Below are 27,568 nucleotides of genomic sequence, written 5' to 3'. Positions count from 1 at the left end.
GCATCTTATAATACATCTTATCCTCTTCCATGTCACAAACATGCATCCCTCAGATTGCATATTCCCTTCTTTCTCTCAAATCTTCCCCAGATAGAACTGAGTACTTTCTCCTTGAAGATACCCCAGTAAGTAAGGACATTTATTTCATAAATCCTAAAAGATTTTTCATCAACCAATGTCTTTTGTTTTAATCTACACTTTGACCTGATCTGTACTAGGGTTTTTTTTTTTTTTGTATTTGTCGAGTGAACATATATAATAGTATTGTTTTCCAGTTCTTGAAATATTTAGAGTCTTGAAGGGTCTGAGGTAGTTTCATAAAAAATAACCACACTTTGAACCTGGCTAGAATCAGGACTCAACACCAGAAGGGAGAATCACAGTATGACCCACCAGCCCTACTGTATGAGGCTACAAAGAGGCAGGAAAGCCTTCACCACAAGCCTTCAAGCAACCAAGTCCTGATGTGAGTGTACACTTAACCTCCAATCTTCTTAGCCCTTCCACATACTGTCCCTTCACTCCTCTCCGATAGTCCTTAAAACTACAAGTGTCAAGTGGCAGAAGACCAGAGGATTCTTAAACTTTTGTCCATAGGTCCAAGAAGATAACCTGGGAGGAGATCATCAGTTACAATGCAGTTCTAAGTAGCAGTTCTAGTTTTGCTTATAAACCCTGAACCCTGTGAGTCACCACCAAATCAGCATACCTTTGAAGATGAAAATAAGCCACTCCAAGTCTTAAAACTGCAAAGCTTTCGTGTTAGGTTTTCATCGCATAACTACTGGAGAACAGATATCTATTTTTTTTATAATATAAATAATTAGACTTCCCAAATGAAATTGAAAAATAATGAACCATGACTTACCAATCTATTTTAATATAATGTAGAGAGTAATCCCCACCCTTCTTTATAACATAGGAGGGTATTCAATAAACTTTGAATATAAGATTTTATAAGGAAAGGATTTTTGTGGTATAGTATGCTAAAAGGTTAGAAATGTCAAGGCTGAAGCCAACAGAATATGACCAGCATCACAAGTTAACATTTTGTAGTGTCTTTATCTCTGTCCCTTTATAGTTCAGGTTTGAAAATATCAAACATGTATTGAAATGCCTCCTATCAGTAGTACTAACTGAAATATCAAATAACTCTCTTTTGTCTCCATCCAACTCTTCACACTGCTTTCGTGGTGAGAAATCACAGAAAATGTTCTCCCAGCGATAACTGTAGCAACCACTTACTCAGAGTTCCCAGTGTGCTCATTAGCTAAGGAGAATTGAATTTTAGAAAGTTCATTAGAAACATAGCTTATTACATTTTTCATCCCCTGTGTCACTGAAACTCAACCAACTTCACACCACATACACCAGAAACCTTTATTTTTTCATTGTATTATTTCCGCCTATTCTTAAAACCAAATAAGCACAAATATGTATACTTAATCCCCTCCTTCTGGTAATAAAATATGATTGCAGTGATTTTTCAAAACATTATGGAGTAATTGGGATGTGTGCTAAACTGTTTAGAGATTGTCAGCCAAAAGTTGAACACTAGGGTAATTTAATATGTGTTCTTTTTTTTTTTTAATTATATATAAGTACACTGTAGCTGTCTTCAGACTCTCCAGAAGAGGGATGTTAAGGATGGTTGTGAGCCACCATGTGGTTGCTGGGATTTGAACTCTGCACCTTTGGAAGAGCAGTCGGGTGCTCTTACCCGCTGAGCCATCTCACCAGCCCTTAATATGTGTTTTAAGGGCAAACAGATATTTGCACATTTTACAACTTGCAAGATACCAAAGCTATAATCAAAGAGGGAGAAGAGAGAGTTTTGACTAAAAAACAATAAAGAGCTTGGACATTTTAAGATAGGAGGTAAAGTTCAGATCGTCTCATATGGCTGTGCACTTAGCTCATCACCAGCCGCATTCTTACAGACCACCCTCTAGAAAGATATTTAAACCACAACAACCTCAAATTGCTTATCTTTTTTCTCATAGATCGAATTGCACAGAACATCATTAAGTCCCATTTGGAGACATGTCAGTACACAATGGAAGAGCTCCATCAGCTGGCATGGCAGACCCACACCTACGAGGAAATCAAGGCGTATCAAAGCAAGGTACTCCCAGAACCATGGGGAGCAGATCCCCTTCGAGGTTGCCCATTTCTGGTTTCTTCATCTCAGCACTGTTGACATTTTTATACCTGAGCATTCCTAGCTGTTGGGTTACTCTGTGTATTATACAAGCCATTCATGGCCTCTCCAGTTTCTCCTGGGTGAGAGAATCTACAACAGACCGACCATCATGTGGTTGTGGAAACCAAAAATGTCTGCTTGTTGCCAGAAGGTCTCTAGAAGGCAAGCTACCCTGATTGAAAGCTATGCCCCCATTTGAATGACTGGGGAGATGGTGCCTGTATCAGGTGTTTTGGAACTTCTCATGGTAGCTATGGGTTAAGCCAAGGAGCAGATGATGTTAGATTATCATTGCAAAAATGGTGCCCAAAGGTGGTAAAAACAAAGAGAGAACAATGCATCCTACATATGTATTCTTGTCCAAAATTCTGGAAAATAACACTACAAAAGAGTAGTTCAGCCCACACCATCAGTAATAATCCTGTTTCTCTGAGTGCACTAGACATGTTTAAGGGATGGAGTTGTTCCTGGAGGCTCAGAATTCATGTTATTTGATTTCAAGTCTGAGGTTGGCAACCACAAGATCTACCAGTTGGTGGAAATTTAGTAAAATAAATGTGTTTATCGGAACATATGATTTAGACAACATGTTGATCTAATTCTTGCTACTTTTACATAATTATGAAAACAGACATAAGAAGATCCACAGAAAGCACACTCCACTGTCGCATAGATTTAGTTTCTTAGTTCAAAGAAAATAACTCAAGTATTAAGATATATTTGAGGGCCTCTCATTACTTATTAGAGTGACTTGACTTGAACTCATCTTTCCTATGGAATTTCTTTTGTACAAAAACAAAACATACACACAAAACAATTTATAACTCAAGTTTGGTGGCTTCTGCCTATAATTCTGGCACTCAGAAGGGCAGAGAAGAAGGACCTCTGAAGCTGAGTCCCCCTTAAGCTCTGCATTTTGTTCTAGGCCAGCCTGGACTACATGGTGAAACTGTCCCTTCCCCCATAAAATAAGAGACCACCAAAATCTACATGGTGAAACTCTCCCCTCCCCCATAAAATAATAGACTACCAAAATAGCAGGATTTTTTTTTTCTTAAATTCTGGGCCAAGAACACATAAAAATATTATCTTCAGTGTCCACCAGGTTCCCATAAAGACAGTATTATGGTCGATGCTTGGATAGAATCACTCACTATTCCTGAACATGGGTTTTGTTTTTAGCTATTGAACTAAGACTGAGTTTGTTGCAGTAAGAAATGGAGAAAAATAGTAAAGAAAAATATTTATTTTGCATTCTATAAACATCGTTTTTCCTTATGTCTGCTATGATACTTTGATGGTGGAGAACAGTAGAATTCACCATAATCCAAAGAGAAAGAAAAGAATCACTTCCCACCTTGGGTGGCAGTGACAGGTGGGGCGGGGCATGCACATTTCCTCATCTCCTTGGAAGGTGGTCAGTTCAAGGGCCCTGTCCTCTCTGCTTCAGTCCAGGGAGGCTCTGTGGCAGCAGTGTGCTATCCAGATCACCCATGCCATCCAGTACGTGGTAGAGTTCGCCAAGCGGATAACAGGCTTCATGGAGCTGTGTCAGAACGATCAGATCTTACTTCTGAAGTCAGGTGAGTCGTCTGACTTGTGAGGGCCTATTTCAGACAGGGACTGTTTGGCCCTCAGCACTCCGAGGGTCCTAGAAAAACCCTGCTTCCACAGGTAAGTCTTTTTTGCCACCCACACAGTCACCTAACTCCCTCAGGAAACTCAGTAATAAAAATGCCCTGATATCCATTCATATACCCCTTTGAAGTCAAATACAATTTTTGCTTATTGAAAAGTAGAGCTATTAACTGTGGGGGCTGAGATGCCCAGCTTGACAGGCAGTGAAAGTAATTAGCATGTCAAGGTGGCTGAATTGCTGAGCTGGCGCTAAAACCAGCTTCTTGCTCCTGGAAGAGAACAAAAACATCCAAGCTGGCTGAGCTCGGCCTCTGTGGTCACTTCCAATCATTTTAATGAGAATAGCCTGCAGCCTGGATCTACTGGAAGAAACTCCTCTGTGTTGGGACCCTTCCTTCTTCTCTGACTTGTTCTCTTTAACACACAAGAAATACTGAAGTTATTGTTGCCTTACCAAAAAAAAAAAAAAAAAAGTACTTGTGTCTTTCTTGGATTCTTTTGAAAAGAAAATTGGAACACAGTAGCTTTTGGGTTCATCTTCCTGGACTCATTCATACTGAAAATAACATCCTTTTCCCAACGTATATATCTCCACATTTACATGTGATGTTTCATTCATTCTTATGAGATTGGTATCATTTCAGACTTGAAACCAACAGGGTATAGGTCAAGAGGAGTAAAAGGCTGTGTTCAACCATGATAAAGCTGCCATTTGAACGTAGGCCACGTAGAGTTGTTATGGTAGTATGATGTTGATTCTTTAACCAATGATAAAAATGGCAAAAACTCTGACTCAGCCAGGCATGGTGGCGCACACTGTTAATCCCAGCACTTGGGAGGCAGAGGCAGGCAGATTTCTGAGTTCGAGGCCAGCCTGGTCTACAAAGTGAGTTCCAGGACAGCCAGGACTATATAGAGAAACCCTGTCTCCAAAAACCACACACACAAAAAAACAAACAAACAAAAAAAAAACCTCTGATTCAAGCACTGATTCCAATGTTATCAGTTATCTAACCATCCTAAAATTTGGTTAAGTAACCATTTATTTATTTTGTGCTCAAGACTACAGTTTATAGAGCTCAGAAGAATGGTTGGTCCCTACTATGCTTATTTTCTTGGTGTGCACTGAGACAATTCCCATCAGGACAGGAGAATCCATTTTATTGTTCACATGGGCGACAATCTGCTGGTGACAGGGTGGCATCAGCAAAGGCTCTGTGTTGGGGCTTCAGTTACTGTCCCTGTAAGAAAAATGTCTCCACAGATGGCCTGAACTTCCAGACAGTATAGTCACTGGGCTCCAGAATCCAGAATTCCAAAACAACACAGCAGGAGTTCTTATAACCTTCTGACCTACCGTAAGAAGTCACATTAGGTTATCTATACCATTCTCTATCAATTAATGTATCATGAAAGCATACCCAGGGTCAAATGTACTAGGCATGGCTTCTACAGTAAGGTTTTGGAAACATATGGAATAGGTGACTTTTTTTGACTCTTTTCAGAAATATAACATTTGACCCGTTTGAAGTATGGCCTTGAACAAGCACCTTAAGATGTCTGTGTTCTAACCTTTAAAATAAAAAATGGAACTAGAACCATAAACTAGAAGTTGTAGCAAACATAACAAAGGAACTTTTTTTTTTTTTTTTTTTTTTTTTTATTTACATTTCAAATGCTATCCCGAAAGATTCCCATACCCCTCCCCCCACCTCTGTTCCCCTACCCACCCACTCCCACTACTTGGCCCAGGCCTTGCCTTGTGCTAGGTCATATGGAGTTTGGAAGACCAAGGAGCCTCTATTCCCACTGATGGCCGATTAGGTCATCTTCTGCTACAAATGCAGCTAGAAACACAAACCCAGGGGGTACTAGTTAGTTCCTGTTGTTGTTCCACCTACAGGGTTGCAGCCCCCTTCAGGTACTTGGGTACTTTCTCTAGTTCCTGCATTGGGGACCCTGTGTTCCATCCAGTAGCTGGCTGTGATCATCCATTTCGGTGTTTACCAGGCACTGGCGTAGCCTCACAAGAGGCCACAGTATCAGGGTCCCTTCAGCAGTATCTTGCCGGCATGAGCATGAGCATTAGTATCTAGGATTGGTGGCTGATGATGGGATGGACTCCGAATGGGGTCCTCTCTGGATAGTCCATCCCTTCATCCCAGCTCCAAACTTTGTCGCTGTACCTATAATTTTTCATGGGGGTTATGTTCCTCATTCTAAGGAGGAATGAAGTATCCACAAATGTTCATCCTTCTTGATTTTCTTCTGTTTTCCATAATGTGTCTTGGATATTCTTTTTAACTTTTAACAGTTCAGGGATGCACCCATCATTGTAGATTATGGAATTCAGTCCCTTTAGAGGGGAACCCAGTTCAGTGCATTCTGAGATTCGTATATTACTGATCCGAGGACTGTATTTGGGGCCATTGAATTACATTATCCTGCCTCCTGTATAAACGTTGTCTTCCAGTATAAAGATACTTAGCACTTTAAATCACCCTGTAATTTCTGTTTACATGAATCTATGTGAAATTCACTTGAAATGGTCACTACCAGCACCAGCAGCTATGATACTGCGTGTAAGGAGCCCAGGAAACTGTCTTCCATAGTGCAGATGTTCAATAAATGGTATCTATTTCCACTAGTGTCAAGATGACCATACCGGGTTAATATTTGTACATCTTCTCCTATCTCTATACCCATAGGCTAAAAGGAAGGAAAATTCAGCAAAGCATAGGAAATAAAACACAAACATGATAAAGTGAGGGTGTAAGGAAGGTACCACAGATGCAGCCAAATCAGCTATAATCACACAAGAATTTGGGACTCTGGAGTCTCTCACCTTCAAATAGGGCAAAGCTCACATCTCTAAAACATGGAGAAATGGGGCAGCAATAGTGTCTCGGGACATAAATGCTTGTTGAGAGGACAAACAAAGGCAATAGGCTAATTCATTCACTAAATGTTATTAAGCACCCATTCTGTGCTGTAAACTTTCCTTGGTCCTACACAATGTCAGACTGAGTGAAATTACTCCAAACACCTATGACTGCTGTTTCATGTGGCAAAAATTCAAAGGTGAATCTTTCCAGAAGTAACCCTTTTTATACCAAAGCTCATAGACTAGATGTGGCTGACACTTTCTGGACCACTTATCAATTTTAAAAGATGAAAGGCTGGAGTGAAATTTAAAATTAGTCAAAAGACAAACAAAAAGAAATATTATCTGTCTTCTATTTTATCCAGCTTTGAAATATATTCTCTTCCCTCTTGATTTTCTTGTGTTTTGCAAATTGTATGTTGGGTATTCTAAGTTTCTGGGCTAATATCCACTTATCAGTGAGTGCATATCAAGTGACTTCTTTTGTGATTGGGTTACCTCACTCAGGATGATATCCTCCAGATACATCCATTTGCCCAAGAATTTCATAAATTCATTGTTTTTAATGCATTTATGAAATTCATTGAAATATATTCTCTTTATTTCTTTATCAAAGTATTAAAAGATCTTGATTTCTAAAATTATTACTCTGTGTAAAATAATTTCTCACATGTGTAGCAGTACCTTCAGAAGAGAGTATAGGATCTCCTGGAGTTTGAGTTTCCTAATATGAGGCTGGGAACCTAACAGCAGCACATACTCTCAACAGCTGTGCCATCTCTCTGCACCCCTAAGATGATTACTTTTGAAGAAGGAATCTCTTGAAATGTCCTAGGTTGATGGCACATCCCAGAACTTGGGGGCTGAGGCAGGATGATCTTGAGTATAAAGCTGGCATGGGCTACATAGGGAGATCTTATATCAAAACAGTAAAATTGTAAAATGTTTCCTGCCTCACATGCACTAAGACCACTTTATTGTTGGATATATGATATATACATTTTTAATTCTTTTAACTGTATAATACATACTAAGGACCACTTTATTGTTGAATAAATGACATACACATATACATTTTTAATTTTCATCTCTTTATACTATCCACTAAAGACTACTTTATTGTTGGATATATGGTACATGCATGTACATTTTAATTCATCTAATTAACTCTGTATAATATGCACTAAGGACCACTTTATTATTGTATATATGACATTCTTATGTACATTTTTAATTATTTTATCTCATAGGTTGCTTGGAAGTGGTTTTAGTGAGAATGTGTCGTGCCTTCAACCCATTAAACAACACAGTTCTGTTTGAAGGAAAATATGGAGGAATGCAAATGTTCAAAGCCTTAGGTAAGTTTCCCTTGGATGACAACACAATTTTACTAAGTGTCTTCAGCTATTATATACTTAGACTAGAATAGCAAATGATATGCTTTGATTCTTTGGTAGAAGCTAGGGTCTCATTATTTGATTGTCATTGGACCAGGTGAGTGTCCAGTATTCTACTCAGCTCTCCAGTTCCTGTAATTATAGTTCCTAATCAGGAAAGGAGAGAACCATGAGCCCTATTAAAACTGGCACAACTATGGCCTCATGGAAATAAACAAAGTGCAATGCTAAATGAACTAGGTCCACTCCAGATCACTCTTTGTATGACCACCATGTTTCTAACTGCTGCTTAACTGCTCTATGGAAACACTCTGTGCAGACCACTGGTGGTCTATAGGAGTGACCTGTAAGTTTCTTAAGTGAATTTGTAATCACTGGTCAAGATAAAAAGCAATAACCATGTGTAATCACCACAAGAGACTGTTGCTGCTCTTGTTTCTTATCCAGAAGACTGAGTTTCTGGGAGCACAGACAGAGTCGGTCCTGGCCTGGTCAGAGTGGCCCCTGACCATTCTGTGAACCACAAAAGCAAGATCAGTCTTTGGAGGTGCCGAGTATCCTCACATCCAATCTACAGGATGAAGCATGGATGAGAACATTAGCAAAGATGGGCTGGTGCCAGGAAAGGTCTGAACAAACGATAGGGCCACTTGTTCCATAGCTGCCCATGGACACCAAAGAAGCCACTGCCCTTTCACCCCTTGTGCTGTTAGCTGATATGGCAGTCAACAGCAAGCCCAATGGGCTGGCAGAATTCCCTTTCTACAGCTGATATGCCTCCATGCCCTGCTGGAGGCTAGATTTTCAAGAAAGAAGGAAAAGCCTTCTCGGCAGTTAGCTTCAGGGTATTTCCAGCTTCATCAAATAAACATTTACAGAGATTGGCGCAGAGATGCAATGCTATTTTGCCAAAATTCACGACGACTAAGAAACTGACCCGTGAGCCATTTAATTAGACAATGAAAAATCAGTCTAATTTAGGGGGGAGGCGGGGAGCACAAAATTAACGAAGCTCATTAGCATTATGTAAGAAGTCTCAGTTTGAAGCCCCTAGATACCTCATGTTGCCAGGTCTCAGTGCCACTACAGTGACACTCCCTGAGCCCCAGTGTAGAATGCTCAAGGTTTTCTGTGAAAGCTGTGGATTTAGTCTAAAGGATTCCCAAATCACTTCAATTTCTTTCCTTTTTCTTTTCTTTTTTTTTTTCTTTTTTGAGCTCATAATGATTCCATTTTTTTCTCTTCCTTTTCCTCCCTCCAAACTCTCCCATATGCCCCTCTTTGCTCTCTTTTCAAATTCATGATGTTTTTTTATTAATGTTATTACAAGCATATATGTAGAAGTACATACATAAACATTTCTAAATATGCCGTGCTCCATCAGTGTAATGTTACTTGTATGTCTGCTTTCAGGGCTAACCATTCGGTATTTTACCAATTCCTAGGGGAGACTATTTACCCCACTCCCAGAATCCCTTAGCTGTCTCTATCCTTTGTTGAGGTGTCATGGTCTTTCCTTCATCCGCTTGGGCATAGCGATTGTTGTCTTTGTTCAGCTCATGTCTAGACAGTCATGTAGGTGAGACTTTATAGGGGTGAGACAAAGTCTCACCATGTCTCCAGGCTGACCTCAAACTTGCAATCCTCCTGCCTCATTCTCCTGAGGGCTGGCATCCTACACATGGGCCCCCAAATTCAGCTTCCTTACAATTTTCAGGTAGAAACAGTTTCAGATTTGTAGGACTCAGGTTATGTGCTCCCAGCTGAGGTCACAGGGAATCCACACTAGCCAGTATTGTACCCCATTGTCGCTAAGATTATCTTCAGTTACCCGGCAAAGACGTGGCCCAATTTCTTCATTCTACACTGAACATCAAATCACTTCATGTGACAGGGGACTTAAAAATGTCTGGTCTAGGTTTCTAATATGCAAACCCTGACTACCTATTTGATCATGAGGTATTTCTAGCTATGCACCATTCCACGTTCAAGTATTTCTGTTTAAGATTTCTTCTTCCTCTTAGGTTCGGATGACCTAGTGAATGAAGCGTTTGACTTTGCGAAGAATCTGTGTTCCTTGCAGCTGACTGAGGAGGAGATCGCTCTCTTCTCCTCTGCTGTTCTGATATCCCCAGGTAGGAAGGCGCCAGTCCCTTGCCTTCTTTTCAAACCTGCTTCACTATCTTTAACATCAATTGTACCTTCCCAAGCCAAAGTGTTCGAGAAATAACTTTAAAGGGGTTGCATTTTCTCTAGCAATTGTTTGATATTTTTGGACAATGCAAAAAGGCAAGTAGCTTCACATTTATTAACGGCCAATTTTCCTCCTAACACAAGAATGTCACATGTGGCAGGGATCAACCCAGATCCAGGTAAGCAAAATTATTCCTCAACAAATAATAAAAATGAATAATGGGTTAACTGAGCAGCTGGGTTCTATTTCTGGTTTAAGAATAAAGGAAATAAAAATTTAATGTAGAGTCTTATAGAGTGAAACTTACAGAAAATGCCTAAATGAAAGACCAAGTATAGGAACTGTAATTACCTTTTAAAAAAAAAACAACTTTTCTACCCATGATGCATTGCAATTGTCTTTTGAGACAAATGGATTGCCTCTACCCTTAGCAGTATTAAGTGTTTCCAAGTGGAAGGCTAGCTGTGGAGGTGGGACTTGCCTGATGAAGAGGACGAATCTCAGACATGGCTTCATGGATCTGTGTAACTCCAAGGCTGAAATTCCCTCACTGATAAAATAAGACAATAAACTCTAGAAGGGGTCCAGGCTAACACCGTCTCTAACTCTAAAATGCAGTAAATTACTAAACTGTTTTCCAAAGGTAAAATGTGACATTTAGGGAATGACTTAAACTGTAACAACAGACGGATTTTAAAGTGCCAGTTTGAAGTGCAGCAGTAAATAGCTTAGTAATAGGTAATCATAACAATATAATGAAAACACTGTAATAGTAAATATGTGTTCCCTCTTTGACCAGTCACTCAAGCGGCTGTCTGTTACATACGTAGCATCACCACTCATTGTCAGCTCTCTTAAGTGAAGAATGAACCCCTTTCCATTTTTCAGCTTAATTCCTTCCATAATCCATTTCTCTTTGAAATTAATCTCTTTACTTACACCCTAATGTTCTTCTGTCATGTTGGAAGAAAATGTTTTAACACAGTTTTAGTACTAGTTTTTTTTATTAATCATTTTATTTGTTTACGTTTCAAATGATATCATGGCTTAAATTTTATCATATCTTTGACATGTCATCCTAGCTATAGTCAAAAATAAGTGCCTCTGCATATTCTTATGCAAAGGCTATCTTACTCACAGTATGATCACTGATAGTTTAGTCAAGTCTTCAAATTTTTTGTTTCTGGTTTTCATTTGACCCTTTTCATCAGAACAGAAAAGCCCAGAAGCACAAACACAGATAGGAAAGGTGTCAAAGGTCCTTTATTAATAGCAACTATATACCAAATAATGCCTTCCCATAATCTCATGGCCCTTAATTGTCTACCCTGAGCTCTGCTCCATGGATGATGGGTCTATGGAAGCAGAAGACAGACAGCCCCACTCTGGTTCCTGCTGACTCAAAGGAAGAACCTTACCAAGACCCCCTTTCCTCTTTGAGCATATTTGTGGAAATCAGTAATATCCTAGAAGCAAATGCTGAAGACATGCCATCTTCACTTTGAAAAAGCCATGGAAATGACCATCCCAGGAGGTGAAGCTGTTCTCCCTGAGTTAAAAATCAACTGAGCTGTTCAGGCTCTTTTTAAAAACTAGTGATGCTGTCCTTCTCATTCTCTGAAGAGTTTGGAAGCATTCTATTTGTCTTACACTCCACCTGGTGGGGAATCTTTCAGCCCTGGTAGCCGACCCACACTCCAAGGCTTCATGATATCAAGTGCCCTGTTTTGTCATCCTGGCATTGTGCTGTGCTTATGTGATACGGAAGCTCGATCTGTGTCCTCTCAAGTCAGATCCCACTTTTCCCCAGACTTTTGACTTAATAGCTACTGTCTATTTACTCCCAAATAGTTTAGGGACGGGAAAGGAAACTTAATTTATTCTGATTGACAATTGTCACTGGAGTCCTTTGTGCTCACTTACGTAAGGGTTTGCTTAACTCTTGGCTTGACTTGTCCTTGCCTTGTCTAGGATTACCGAGTCAAGTTTCTCACCTGACCTGAACTATGTTTAGGAGGATCACAGCCAAGTGCTTTTCCATGAGTATTTGTTCAGCATTTGGAGACTCCCAGCGTCTCTTGACCAAACTAAGGAAACAATACTAAAGCACATTTTGTCACCATGGTGTATAAATCTAATCAGAAAAAAAGACAAAGAAAGGAGTGGAGGAAAGACAGACAGAGAGAGAGAGACAGAGACAGAGACAGAGACAGAGAGCGAGAGCACTAGAGAAAGGAAGAGTATAGAGCAAGAAAAGGAGAGGAGATAACCTATCACTTAATTCAATACAGGAAAATAAAACTCAGATGTTTGTTTTTGAAGTTGATGTGTGTGTTCTATAAATTATAGCATGGCATCAGCTTTATACCTGATGAAGGAATAACTCATGCTAAGGAAGGGGACTGTGATTATTAACAGCATTCCTATATGGTTTCAAAATTATTTCTGCTTTGAAAGAATATCTAAGCATCTGTTGGGAGGAAGGAAGAGACATTGAAACAGTCACCAACACTAGGCAAAGAAGGAGTTCATTTGAACCAAATGGCTTCTCTGTATCCTTAAACCCTGTGTGGTCAGCTTTATCTATTGTTTACAAGATATTCCTGTTTCATATAAAAATACACAGCCTCAAAAGCAACTTACAGCTATGTGATTTGAGATGGCCTGAAACTCAGTGTTCATATATGTAGGTAAATGAAGCAAAGTTTATGGCCCTCTTCTTATTCTTTGGCTTTTCCCCCTTGTCAGACCGAGCCTGGCTGATCGAACCAAGAAAAGTCCAGAAGCTTCAGGAAAAAATTTATTTTGCACTTCAACATGTGATTCAGAAGAATCACCTGGATGATGAGACCCTGGCAAAGGTAAGTCTTCAGGTCACAGACCTGCTGTCCCCAAAGGAGCCCTACATGAAAAGGGTGAATTTCTCAGCAGCGTGGGCTGCATAAATGTGGACACATGCTTTTTCAAAGAGAGACTGGTAAATTTTGAGACACTGAGAAAAGAGTTGCTTTGTTTGAGAAGTTGTTTTGCATTTTGGCTGGCTGGTTGGTTGGTTGGTTGGTTGGTTATTCCACAGGGCCTGGTTATGTGCCCCAGACTGACCTTGAACTCACAATGCCCAGCACTCCTCACTTCAGCTTACTTAATACCGAGGTTACAGGTATATGCCATCATGGCTGGCTAGGGAGGATTGCTTTCCTGGAGAAGGACCATACTGACAGATCAGAGACCAAGGCACAGGGAAACAAAACAAAGGAATCTTGGGTATGTCAGTGTCATCAGAGGACCAGCCACCTTAAGTAGGGCAACACGTCTTCAAATTCATCTGCAAGCAAGGAAAAGGCTGCACCCCTATAAAGTCAGGTCTGGGCCAAGGTTAAGAACACTTAGATTTTTTATTAAAAGTTAGAAAGGAGCATCGAATGCTGGTTGTGACTCTCTGAACACAGGAGTGGGCTGCCACGTGAAGTAGCTTGCCACTGTCAGGTTCTGGTCACTATCTGGTTACCTCTCAGATGTGTCTTAACACATTTCTACTCACAAAGAAAGATTAGCCTGATGGCCTCTTAATTTTCTTTCCACTCTGATCTCTTCATATAGGTCTTGCCCTGGCGTTATTTCAACATGTGACTTATCAGGGATAAATGCATGCAGCGTAACACCTGTTTCTTCATTTATCTTAATTAAGAATGATGGATTTTAAGGAGATGTTGTGTGACATCTTTTCCTTATTTCGTGCAACACACACGTCTAATAAATTCAGAAAGAAAACCCATACCAGACCACTCATACTACCCGACTCCAACTCAGTGAACACAGAGCTTTCTTAGAATTACTTACAGGAATATGGGGGAAAGTTACTTATGGGAACAAAAAAAGGATTCAAAGACATGAACATCACCAAGGCCCACTCCAGCTTGGGTGACAGATCACAAAAGCTGTGAAGCTGGAGCACACTATGTACCCTGCAGGCAGCTCACAGGGTAGAGGGTGTTCTTTCCAAGTAACTATGGTCTAAACCTCCTCCAGACAGCTCTACAGGTTTCTGCTTCTCCCAGGCAGCTGGTCTGAAATAAGTCTTCTTTGCAGCATAACGCTTCAGAGCCTTTGCAGGTTAGCTCTGACAGTCTCAGAGTGACTCTGCTTTTATTACTTACTCTGGCAGGGAGGGTCTTAGGGAATCTGGTTAGTTTCAGGGACTTCCTGAAGCTATTGAATTGTTTACCTCCCTGTTTAAGGAGCGGCCCTTCAGTATGGAATGTTTCAATTCAGAGGAAACTGTTACACAATAGATTAGTATAGAGAAAAATTGTTTACCAAAGTAAAGTGATCACAGAAAGAAGAAAAGTAATTATCAGTGATTGACATTCAACATTATTTTAGATCTTAAACTGATTTCTCAAGTACTAGAAATTTTTAGAGAATAAACATTATTTTAGATTTTAATGTATTTTTGGTTTTTTAAGAACTAAAATCTTTAGAAGGTAAGAAACTAGGAAATTCAACTTATTCTTGGATAAAGATAATAGAAATCCTACTCTTTATATTTTTATCATTAAGACTTCCCACTCTGCTCTTGAAATTCTTTATTTTAAAAATGGGGGAGGTAAAGACTATTTGGAGACACCATCAGATTTTACTTTGCACATACTGGGAACTGCTATAAAAAAAAATCTCATGAGTTAAATATGCTGCTTCATTATGATAAAGTTTGTTAAAATTAACACATCACCAGGAAGAACATTTCCACACCATCTTACAGTGATAGTTCCCTTTGACAGAACTTCTCCCAAGGGCAAGACACTTGCTCTCTGTGCCTCAGTTTTCATCTAGTCAAGAGTAAAGTTTGAACCAACAGTTAGCCTCTCTGGGCAGAAAATGCAGTAATATGAATATCTATATATAAGTCTATAATTATTAGCTCATAGGTGTAAATATATCCAGTAAATCGATATAGTGGATTTTTCCTTTTCTCTTGGTGCATTATTCATAGTATATCATACTAGGTTTTATAAGGACTTTTTCATACAAATATATAATGTACTTTGACCATATCTGCTCCATCCCTTTTCTCTTCTCCCTACAAATCTTTCTTGCTTGTATTTTAGATATCTCAAAAGTTTGGTCTCTACATTTACCTTGTAAACCTATGGTCTTAAACCAGAGTTAAACAAAAGGTCTTGCTATTCTGCTAGGGAAAGTTGTCTATCCCAAACCATGCTCCCAACATCTACACAAGGTGAAAGTACCATATTTCTGAACTGATGTGTTATAAGATTAAGCTTATGGCTCCTCTTAGGAGGTTAAATGTTTAAAGTTACATGTTTACTATGGTTTCTATATCCTGGCCTCTAGGTCATGATTTGAACTATTTACGGTTTTAGAAAAGAGTCAGAAATTGACAAATTTAATATACTTGATGGCAAGAAAGTAATCACAACATTGATTGTATGGATTAGCTTAAACCTGCTTTCTTAGGTTTAGCAAGATAAAAATACACAATTCTATTCTTTTTTAACAACAACAACAAAATATTTTTAGAAGATTGGGTCCAGGGAGAACATTAGACAAGAATTATTTCTTGTGAACCATTCCCTGGAGCCAGATGACGAAACCTATTCAGAGTTCAGATGTAGATGCTGGGTTCTTGTTTAGATTGTTCTTTATAATAGCTAACACATTAATTAGATATTGTATGACAATATGGAAAGACCAAATCTCATTGAAGAACAGATTCTCATTTGTCTCCAGTAAATTCAGATACATAACTTCATTTGTCTGAGTTTCAGATCCATTGTCAAGTGCAAGGGGGCAGGAGTGAATCCATCTAGTCACGTTTTGAGATGTGGGTACTGTCCATCTTTGGGACAGCATGTGAGTCAGCTTACTGTCTCTATGATAAAAGCCCTGACACTAACAACTTCTAAGAAGAGGTGGTTTGTTTGGGTTCCTGGTTTTAGAGGTTGCAGGCCATGTTCACTTCATTGTAATTTTGTGGACTCTGGAGAGACAGAACACCAAAGCAAGAACATATGATGGAATGAACTTTCTCATGTCATGGTGGCCAGATCAAGAACAAGATAAGAAGAGGGAACACTCCCAATGTCCCCCAGAATGCTGTGTTCTCAGTCAAACTTCCTTTCTCTATGTCCCATTTGCTAAAGCTCTCACTTCCTCCCAACAACACCATTGGCAGCTTGTGTACAAGTATTTAACATATGTACCTTTAGAGAACATTTAAGATCCAAGGAAAACCAGCACCCACCAATAGAACTCTTCCAAAGGAATTCTTTTCACTAAATTTAAAACCACTCCATCCACTGTAGACCTGTCCTATCTTTATAAAAAGTTTCCTTACTACATCATGGGACAATGGCCATTCTTAACATTTATTCTTTATAAAACCCATGGGAAAAAAATCTAAAACTATTTCTAAGGATAAGCATACAAAACTAAAACGTTGTATTCTAGGGAACAGACTTAGGTTAAATATGGAATCAGTCAGCCTCTGTATAATAATTTTTAAAAAATGTTTCTACCAGTTGCCCAATTAACCCTAAATAGGTATAGACAATAACAAGATCAAGGCACAGGATCCATACAGTTGTTGAACTTCCTCCTGAAAAAATGAACTCCAGTACACATTCAACACACCTTGACATTAAAGGGAGCAATACTTTATACTTTGGGCCAAACTTCAATCTAATAAGGGTTTGAGAATTTGGGTGTCTGTGCCCATTAATTAGAAACCTTCAGTATTTATCTATTAATTGGGGATTTTTCCATTTAGAAAGATATTAAAGGCAAAAAATGTTAAAGAATAGATTTTCTTCTCCCCATAAGTATATTAATATATACCATTTTTTAATAAACTACCCCAGCTATAAGACATGTTAGCTGAGAACCCCAAACACACTATATAACAGGACTGAAAGGGTCAGCAATGTCTTGGGTGCTTACAGGACTAAGTGAGATAATTTATAAGTATTCCATCTAGTTCATAAAAGGGTATATGTAAACTACTGTTTATTGGGATAGGATTGGTGTTGGCAGAAGGAATTTTACCTCAGTAGGGTAAGGTCTATATAAGAAATGATATGTTTGAGATCATCACTGAAGAGTGGGAACGTTTCACAAGATGGAAGTGAACATGGCAAAATGGAGAATGGGCATTATAGAGGTAGGAAAGTAGAGGGTTTATTCACACTATAAATAATAGTTAGATTGGGTAGGATCCTGAATTTGAGAAGACAGGAAATGAGATAACACTGGTCACTTTCATGAAAACTCATGAAAAATAGAGATATATATTTTTAAGCCCCATATGACTAGAGGAGGCAGCCCATCTGTTTCTTGGCTTCACTTCTCTTGTCTGGGAAATGAGTAGGCTGGACTGCCTGGTCTTTAAGATCCCTTCAGTATAACATCCTTTGATGTCCCAACGAAAAAAAAAAAAAAAAAAACAAAGGTTCTTCCAGACATTCTCTTTGCCCACCACTGCTCAGTCCAGTGTGGTTATTTTAAAGACTCCTTAGATGTTTTCCACTGTCAAGATGAAGAGAAAAGGCTGATTTTGGCTACATCTCGAGACTCAAACTTATAATATGTACCATAACTATGTTGTCTGGAGTGGTTTTTTAAACCCAAGCTTACAGCATGCAGTGCTGATAGTATGTATATCCAAGGGTCAGCCTCTCTATCAGCTTTCCAGGCCAGTGTCAGGTCCTGATGTGGCAAGGCCTGACCTGGCTCAGAAGGGTTTGCTTCCTAGGGGAAGATCTATGAGGGTCAGGGTCCAGTGGAGGACTACTGTTGAGGCAGAGAAGATGAAAGATCAGTCATAAATGTCTGAACTGTGAAGACAGCTGTCATTTGAGACCCCTGGCCTGTCATCCTTCACTATAAGTCACTAAATGTCTTCCCTTCTTGTTGCACTGACCACAGGGGTAGAGGTAAAGAAGGGAGACCAGTCCAAGGTAGATCATGCAGTAACACTATATTCACAGTCAAGGACAAAGCCCAGAACTGGGTGTCTCACTCAATCTTGTCCTCAATCAGTTTCTCACTCTCCCCTTCAGGAAGCCTGTGGGTCTGGCCCACTGCTGTAGGCATGTCTGACATAGGCCTTCTCCCCAGTGCCTCCTGTGTTATTAAAATCATGAGATATCCTTCATTATATGTTTATTTTTTCCAAGTAATTCTCCAAGTACAAATGCCTATAGTTTGTTCTCACCCTAAGTTATAATGAGAAGTACAAGAATTATCAAATTCTCTATTATATTTCTATTAAATATTGCTGATTTAGACTCTGAAGTTTGTCTTCTGCCCAGCCAAGCCACAGTCTGTCATTTCCTTCTCTTTGAACATAACCTCTTACCTAAGTGAGAGAGCTTAGCATGACTTTCCCTTTCCAGCTGAAACACCGCAGTATGAAGCCTTAATTTTCCAGGAAGCAATGCTGGCCCTAGCCACACAACACGACAGCCACCGCCTTCCACTGCAGAAAAAAATTCTCACATAGAAAGAGTGTTCCTAAGTCATGGTGGTTTTCTTTACGTCACAAATCTTTATTACAGATCAAATATGCAGTATACGTGTATCTGAGATATAATGTCACATAATGTGGAGCATAAAAAGCGTACTGCTCTGATTATAATGAAAAGCAATGAAGATGGATATTACTTGAGTGGTAAAGTAATGAATAATTCAGAGAGACAGAGAACTCATTGTGTGTAACACTGTACTCATAGAACCAGATAGGTTGACTTTGAGTTTTTAAAGCTAAAATCTCATTATCTTACTTTACAAAAGGATAAACTAAAAACTCAAGCAATCAAAACCTCTCCTAAAATGAGCCAGTGTGTGAGCAAGAGAGTTAGAATTTAAACCTAACCCACTCTCAGCACTTAAACAATTAATTTGTGGATGGCCATCCCTAAATGATTAATAAACTCAGACACACACACACACCCAATCCCTCCAAAGACTTCTACCTTCCCAAGAATCCTGCATGAAACTGACTGAGTTTGGGAAACCAACAGAATCACTAACTTTTTAATCCCTTTGTCTATTTATAGCACAAATTAAAAAGAAAATGTTTCTTGAACATAAGAACCTAAGTAACTAAGGAAAAACTTTAAAGATGGAAGATTTAACCTTATTTTACATGTTAGTGTTTGAAAGATTACTTATGTCATCCCTGGCCACTTTTACCTAAGTGCCCATGTATCTACCCATGGGAACCAGGCATCAGCAGGCCAACTGTGAAATAAAACTAGAAGAAACAACTGTTGGCCCATAGTGTCCATTCATCAAACACTGAAGAAAACAGGTGAACTAGAAAGCCGTCCACACTACTTTTCCTTGTGTTCTCCATGGGGTCAGAAATAGTCACTACTCTGGTTAATAATGGAAGGTTGGGGCCTCATGTGCATATCCCTTTTAGTGGGGTCTGAGGGTGCTCTGAGAATTCCTACTTGGATAACTAGAGGATGGGGGTTCATTTCATCTGAAATAGGCAGTCAGGCCTATCAGAAAATAAGATTGTCCTGCTCCAACGGTGTGGGGTGTGTCCTCAGTCTCACTATTCTCTTTTCTACTTGGGTAGGAATTTGTTCTGTAATCTTAAATGTCTGTATTTTGTTTTACAAATCCTTATATTGCCTAGTGAATATCACAATGTAATATACCCTTGTAACCACATCTGGGACATCCCTGAAGATCCCCTTAGGCATCTACATATCTGTAAATACATAGAAGAATAATGCAAGAACAGGCAGAGTTATATAAAATGCCTTAACAGAGCCTCCAAATTTTAAATTTCAAATCTAAATTCACAGAACACAGCTCTCTCGCAGGATGGTTTGCCATTTCAACCTGTGTTAGTTATGAATACAAGAGCTGGAAGAGCAAGGGGGACAAGTGCATGGCAGTTTCTTCCAGGAACTCCTTAAGTGAGCAGATTATGTCTGTCTGTTTAGCTGTTTATAATGGACCAACACACACTGTAAAACCAATATCACAAAATTCCAGGTTAAGCATCTTTAAAACAGGAGAGAATTCAGTATATTACCCTTCACTCCTCAGGTTGCAGGTTGGTGTATTCAATGGGGCTCTTTAGTTACACATAACATTACTCAAGTTTAACTGAGCTAAAAAAAAATTAATGAAATGAGATTAAGCAGTAGGAAAGTATGATCAAATCTAAAGTTTAAAAGAAAAAAGTGGCAGTTCCCACTCATGAAGATACTGGAATTAGGAAGCCTTAAGATTTTTCCATCTTACATTTTAATTTCTCTCTGTAGCTTTCTCTGTGACTGTCACTCAATTTTTCTGTATTACTCTCTGTGTCCCTCTGTCTCTATGCCTGTTTTTCTCTGTGTCTCTCAGTCTCTCTGTGTCTCTTAGTCTCTCTCTGTGTCTCTTAGTCTCTCTGTGTGTCTCTCTTTCTCTTTCTCTCTCTCTCTCTCTCTCTCTCTCTCTCTCTCTCTCTCTCTCTCTCTCTCTCTCTCTCCCTCTCTGAATACCAATGTTCTCTGCTTCCTGGTCCCCATGGGGCTATACAACCAGCACTTAGCTCTTTAAGTTACTTACAGTCTTGGCGACATTTAGACAGTATCTTGAGGCTATCAGTCTGATTCCAAATCCTAGGTTCAGCTTAGACAAATGCCCACTTCTACTGTCAACACCAATGGCCACGTAGAAAGAACATGTGCCACAAAAATGGATGTCAAGAATAGGCAGAGGAGAAGAAAGAGTTTATGACCTAGAAAGGAGTCTCAAGTTCAATATAATTTTAATCCAAGTACCTAGGTCTGGTCACGCATGCACACACACACACACACATACAATGTAAACCTGGACAGGTGAGATGGATGCATTCAGCCTCTTCCATCTTCCACTTTAATCAAACTACTGTTGGCTTTCTTTGTGAGGATGAACAACATCCTGATGACTTGCTTTACCTTCTGCTTTTCCCATTTCCCTAACATCAGTTGTATCAGTTTTAAAAATGTGAATTCTGTCAAAAAAAAAAAAAACACTCTCTAGAGAAAATCATAGATTGTTGTCTCTGCTCAAGTAGTAATTTTTTCTTCTTGTGGAGCCCAGTAGACATAAACTATAGCTTCCTTCTCAAAAGAAACACTTTCCATTAAGAAAAAGAAAAGAATGTGAGATGCCCTTTTATAGATCTTCTGTCTGTCTAGTTTTATGATGAAGATTATTTGGATGTGAAGAAATTTCATGATTTCAAAATGACTACCCCCTCTATCTCTGAGTGCTTCTTTTAAACATCCCCAGCTGTTTAGAAAGTTGTTGAACCATTAACTGCTGCTGAGGCTGCTCTGAGCTCCCTTTGAAATGTGGGTCCCCCAACTGCAGTACATGATATTAATGAGCAATAAGTGACTGCATGCTGCTTTCTCCACTGGGCCCTTCTGGGCTCTGCCAAGTGTTTGCACTGTGTCAGTATGGCCTCCTGGCCTTGCCTGACTGTAGAGTGGTGGAGCCACACCAGCCCTTCCATTCCCACAACTGACGGGATGTCTCAGCCAGGTTTCTCCGAGACAACACTGTTCAGTGAAGTTCTCTATCATTTTATCGGTGTTGTTGTTGATAGTGTCTGTTAGCTACTCAGCCCATTCTACAGATAAACAATATAAAATGGACTTAAATCCCATAGAAGAGGCAGAATCAGAGAGGTGTCAGGCTCTACCAAGACCTGAGCTTTTAGCAGAAAAAAAGTCAAGGAGTCGACATTCACTTTCCAAAACTAAACTCTAGTTCCCTGCCTCTAGTCAAGTGAGTAAACACCAAAGGTTTGCTCTTGGGTTTGTGCTTTAAATTTCCCACATACTCTGCCCATAGCAGAAGTAGCAAAGGCCTGAAGAACCATAGCATGAGAGGCTAGTCTCTGAGCAGTTGATAAGCAATTTTATTGCCACAAGAAAACAAAAATTCATCATGATTTTGGATTCCTGTTCCAATAAAAGCAAATGACTAATTTTCCCATGAAATAACATACAGTGTGGTCAGGCTCAGATTTCAGAACTTGGCTAAAGACTAAATTGGATCTCTACTGCTTACATCTTTTGCAGAGCATGGCCTTTACACCCCCTTTCACTCTTTGAAAGGAGCAATATGTGAGCTGGAAGCATCACAGGTCAACTTTCATTGTCTACTTGACTATGTCTATGAGGGAGGGCACTTCCAGGGATGTCTAAATAAGCAAGAAGTACCCATCCTAAATGTGCTAGTGATGTCTTGGTTACTTTCTATTGCTATTAACAGACACCATGACCAAGACAATTTATAAAAGAAAACATTTACCTGAGGGCACGAGTCCATGACCGTCATGGCAAGGAGCTAGTTTGGCTGCGGATAGACAGGCATGGCTCTGGAGCAATAACTGAGAGCTTATATCCATATCCAAAAGTTGGAGGCAGAGAGGGGTAGAGTCTGGCTTGGCATGGGCTTTTGAAATCACAAAGCCCACTCCCCCAAAGGCCACACCTCCTAATCCTTCCCAAAACAGTTCTACCAACTAGAAACCAAGCATTCAAATGTCTGAGCCTTGGGGAGCCATTCTCATTCAAACCATCACGGGGGGGACCTGAAATATTAAGGATTACAGGAGCTGAGGGTGTAGTCAAAATAAATCAAAGTCAGCCACATTCTAATATTTGCACATATGCACCCCACCTCTGCTTCCTACCTGCCTTGGTAAAAATTTCCTCTGTCCCACCACTCCCTCTGGGCCATGATGAGCTGACACTTCTGAAACTGTGACCCAAAATATAAATCCTGCACATGACGGTGTTCTTTGGTATTTTGGTTGCAACAACTAAAAAGTAACTAATACAATGGCTATCATATGTGTCGTCAGCAGACGGCAGGCCACACCATAAAACCATGTGTATTGACTCATTAAATCCTCCCAGTCTCCCTCTGAAGCAGGAAATGTTATAGTCACCATCTGTGCTGGCTAGTTTTTATGTCAACTTAACACAGACTAGAGTCATTGTGGAAGAGAGGGAACCTCAATTGAGAAAATGTCCCCACCAGATTGGCCTGTGATCAAGCCTGTGGAACATTTTCTTGATTGATGTCTGATGTGGGTGGGCTCATCTGACAAAGGGTGGGTGGTCTTGGATGGCATAAGAAAGCAGGATGAGCAAGACATGAAAAACCAATAAGTTGCACTCCTCCTTGGCTTCTGCTTCAGTTCCTGCCTCTAGGTTTTTGTCCTGAGATCCTCGTCTGGCTTCCCTCAAACATGGACTAATAAACTGTAAGCTGAAGTAAACCCTTTCCTCTCCAAGTTGCTTTTGGTCGTGGTGTTTTCTCATAGCAAAAGAAACCCTCACACAGCATTTGACTGATAAGGAAGCTGAGTTAAATCCAAGACTGTGTTAGTATGAGTGGCAAAACTAGGATCCAAATAGAGACAAGCTGATTCCAAAGCCCCATATTCACAATTTTCACTATGCCATGCCTGTGTATCACCAAGAACTTCTAACATCCTTCATCATATAATGAACATATACACCCTTCCCTCTATACACATGAAAATGTCTTTGCCACCTGTAAGAACCTACTTGACACTCAGGAAACAGAACGGATTCAGATAGAATACAGAATTTACTTGTGAATTTTTAAAGTTTTTAGTTTGGTGGTTTTTTTTTTTCTTCACAAAGCCTGAGTCTCCAAGGTACTGTTTCTCAGAGCCTATTCCACTGGCTCATGACATGAGTGTTCACCAGGGACGTTTACTTCAAGCGTGGAGTCTGACATACTGGAACTGAATTCCTGGGAGAGGTTCCTGGTAATCCGCACTTTGAAGGAGCACTCCAGTGATTCTTATCACGCTAAAGATTGGCAGTCATTTCACAGTTGCATCTGGAAGTTCCAGCAGCACCGCAGATCATCAATTCAACAGCAGATGATTAGAGAAGGCTTTCAGAGCTCCTCCGCATTCAATAGCTATTTCAGGGAGCACTGTAATGTGCAAGAAGTGTTTCTAAATTGTTGTAGTTTCCTTCTGTGTGAGGCAGCTGGTTAAGAAAGCTTCAATAATTTCCCAAGGGGCTCCAGTTAAGTGGACACTTATAAACTGTTTACGTATAAAAATATACAAAACACACTTTTCTACCCCAGATTCAAAGTGCGTCTCTCAGACAGGTATTCTGATCATCTTCGTTTCTGTTTAAAGCTGAAGACTGTGACATGTACCATAAGAGCTCCCAGATTCTGGCAGTGCACTCTTCATCGTCATCAACCCCAAACCAGTGCTCCCCTACTGCCCCAGGAAGTCTGTGAAGCCTTCAGAACTCTACCTGACCAGTATCTTCGCCATAGATCCTGGACACGTTAGGTTTCTCTTCCCAAGTGCCTGCCTAGTTCTCAACAGTCCTCCCCTGCTCAGATTTGATGCCCCATTCTTAGGAAAGGTTTGTCACTCCTCAGCTACCACCACTCTCACCACAGCTTTTCTCTCTGCATTAGTCAGTGTGATGACTTAATCCCCAATTGTCTTAGTAATACACTATGGGCACGATCAATAATAGCTTTGTGCATTCTGATGTCCAGTAAAGTCCTGATATAAAATAAACTTGCAGCTAACTGTTGTAAAGTACCTGGAATGAAGGGAATGTGGTTTGCAATATTGAAGATAAAGTCTTAATTCTCAGTCTGAAGTCTGACACACACTACAGGAAAGACTCTACCTGTTTTCATTCCCAGACTTTCCTCAGAAGCAGAGAAGGCTAGGTTGCAGAGCCAGACACCTCAAAAGTCTTGGAAGGTTTGAAGTCCCCACCTCATAGAGCTGTATCTAGATCCCTTTAGTGTGTCAGCAGCTCAACTCCTAATGCTGGCTTTACATTTCTTATGGCAAGGTTACAGAATAATTAGTGGTTAAAGGGATTTTGAAAAACCACAAGGTAATTATCTGTTTGCTGTTTCCCTTCAAAGGCTGAAATATATTCTTACTGGTGAGAGGGGAATATAGGGCGCAGCCAGGTCACCACACAAGTCTGCTTAACTGGATTTTACCATCGACACTTCACAGTCCGTCTTAATCAGCTGTGTGAACTACCACATTTACCTTTAGTAAGAATGTTCCCTGCAAGAGAATCTATCACAATCCTGCAAGTAATACTGTTCTATGACCATTTGTTTAAACTAATTTGATACTAAAGCATGGTTGTAAACATGTTTAACATCAGAAATGTTCACCTCCTAAGGCCTTTAGAGCACTCAGCAAAACAGGGAGCATTTAAAATATTGTCAAACATTGTTTTCTTTTAACTCGAAGAATTATACTGTGACATAAATATATAAATATATGTGTGTTCACACGTGTGGTGTGTGTGTGTGTGTGTGTGTGTGTGTGTGTGTGTGTGTGTGTGATGTAGGTGTAGCTCTATGATAGAGAACTGCCTGGCATGTACAAGAATATGGTTCCATCTTTAGCATAAAAAGATGAAGGAGGAGGAAGAAGGAGAGGAGGAGGAAGATAGAGATGACCTAATGGAAGTCTAGTGATCACTTGTTTGTGAAAGAAGTTCAAAGCCAGTGGCCTCTCAAACTTTCTTGGGTATGCAGAGCCTCATTTTCTGCATCAGAGTAACAATGAATTAGGAAGGCACAGGTAGACTGTGTGAGTTTGGCTTCTAAGTATTGTGATAATCATGGGTCATTCCCCAAACAGAGGTTTTAATTAGTAAACAAATAATAGACTTCATCATGACACCTTCATGCATATGTCATGCATAGTCATGCCTCCTGGGCTCTCTATTTCCCCTGCTCCCCTCTCCCTGGCTCCCACGCCTCTCACATCCCATCTAGCCCACAGGTAGTCTCTTTTGCCTTTGTGTCATGAGCTCCTAGAACTTGCTTTTACTTTCCTAATATTATCATCCTCCAAAGGTTAAAAAAAATAAAATTAAAAAAAAACCCTAATATTCATATCCTGGAAGTCTGCAGGAAATGAAGGATAATAATACCATTAGCTAAGAATTATGTTTCATAGCTGCAGATTTCTGAACACATTCATATCAATTACTCAGTCCACATAACTCAAAGAGAGAGCTAAGATTAACAAGCCCATTTTACAAATGAAAAGACTAAGACAGTGCCTTGAGTCACACTGTCACACTGTCTTTGACTCTTAGGAGGCAGGATTCTGTTCATAGTACTTGCCTGCTTAACACCCACTCACCAGCATGAAACAAGAATGCCTCCTTTGCATATTTTATTTCAGAACAATGAACCAGGAGTCTTAGACCTCCTTACTTGCTTGCTTTCTCTTCTTCTTCTTTTTTTTTTTCTTTAGACTATAGGATGAGGAATATGTTTTTGTTTTCTTTTCAAGGGAAGCTGAAAGTGAACCTCCATTCTCTCTGAACATCTTTTTCCAAAGCCATTTATCTTTTTCCAGGTCCCCAAAAGACACTAATTCACAAGACAGTCCACTAACGAGCTTCCCTCTTTGTCTCCCTCTGTCTCTGTGTTCTGCAGTTAATAGCCAAGATACCAACGATCACGGCAGTCTGCAACTTGCATGGGGAGAAGCTGCAGGTATTTAAGCAGTCTCATCCAGACATTGTGAATACACTGTTTCCTCCATTGTACAAGGAGCTCTTTAATCCTGACTGTGCTGCGGTCTGCAAATGAAGGGGACGAGAACTCTCAGAGTCATGGAATGCATCGCCGTTAAGACAAAAGCAATGTGTTCATGGGGACTTAAGGAAAATGTCACTACTGCAACATTAGGAATGTCCTGCACTTAATAGAAATATTTTTCACCGCTACAGTTTGAAGAATGTAAATATGCACCTGAGTGGGGCTCTTTTGTTTGTTCGTTTGTTGTTTGTTTGTTTTTGAAATGATCATAAATATACAAATATAGGACACTGGGTGTTATCTTTTTTAATTTTATTCGGGTATGTTTTGGAGACAACTGTTTATAGAATTTTATTGTAGATATATACACAAACAGAGCCGTTCTTTCCATGATTACTCTTCCCGTTGATTGTTCGACTCTAATTTAAGAAGATTCCACTTGCTAGGCTTACCTATTTCTATGTTTTTAGATAGTTGATGCATGTGCAAATTCGTAACTGTCTTGGAAAGTACTGTGCATGTATGTAATGAATATATAATATGTAAGAGTATTATATATGACTATTACGTATTCATGCACTGTGGCTTAAAATACCATGCCCACTAGCAATGGAGGCTCAGTCAGG

General features: G+C 39.8%; 1 protein-coding gene across 1 annotated transcript in view; it reads left to right on the top strand.

Moving 5' to 3' along the window:
- Rorb (RAR related orphan receptor B) overlaps positions 1 to 27,232 on the top strand; it is a 173,342-nt gene extending 146,110 nt beyond the window's left edge. Inside the window, exons 5-10 of the mRNA XM_021193357.2 lie at positions 2,004 to 2,125; positions 3,654 to 3,786; positions 7,976 to 8,083; positions 10,147 to 10,257; positions 13,065 to 13,177; positions 26,838 to 27,232. Coding sequence (XP_021049016.1) covers positions 2,004 to 2,125; positions 3,654 to 3,786; positions 7,976 to 8,083; positions 10,147 to 10,257; positions 13,065 to 13,177; positions 26,838 to 26,993 — 743 coding nt within the window. The 3' untranslated portion in view covers positions 26,994 to 27,232. The remainder of the gene's footprint in view (positions 1 to 2,003; positions 2,126 to 3,653; positions 3,787 to 7,975; positions 8,084 to 10,146; positions 10,258 to 13,064; positions 13,178 to 26,837) is intronic.
- Positions 27,233 to 27,568: the final 336 nt, after the last annotated feature.

This window comes from Mus pahari, chromosome 1, assembly GCF_900095145.1.
Source record: "Mus pahari chromosome 1, PAHARI_EIJ_v1.1, whole genome shotgun sequence".
In the NCBI taxonomy this organism is placed as follows: Eukaryota; Metazoa; Chordata; class Mammalia; order Rodentia; family Muridae; genus Mus; species Mus pahari.
Note: the sequence above shows the minus strand (reverse complement) of the source record. Positions and strands in the feature narration are given on the sequence as shown.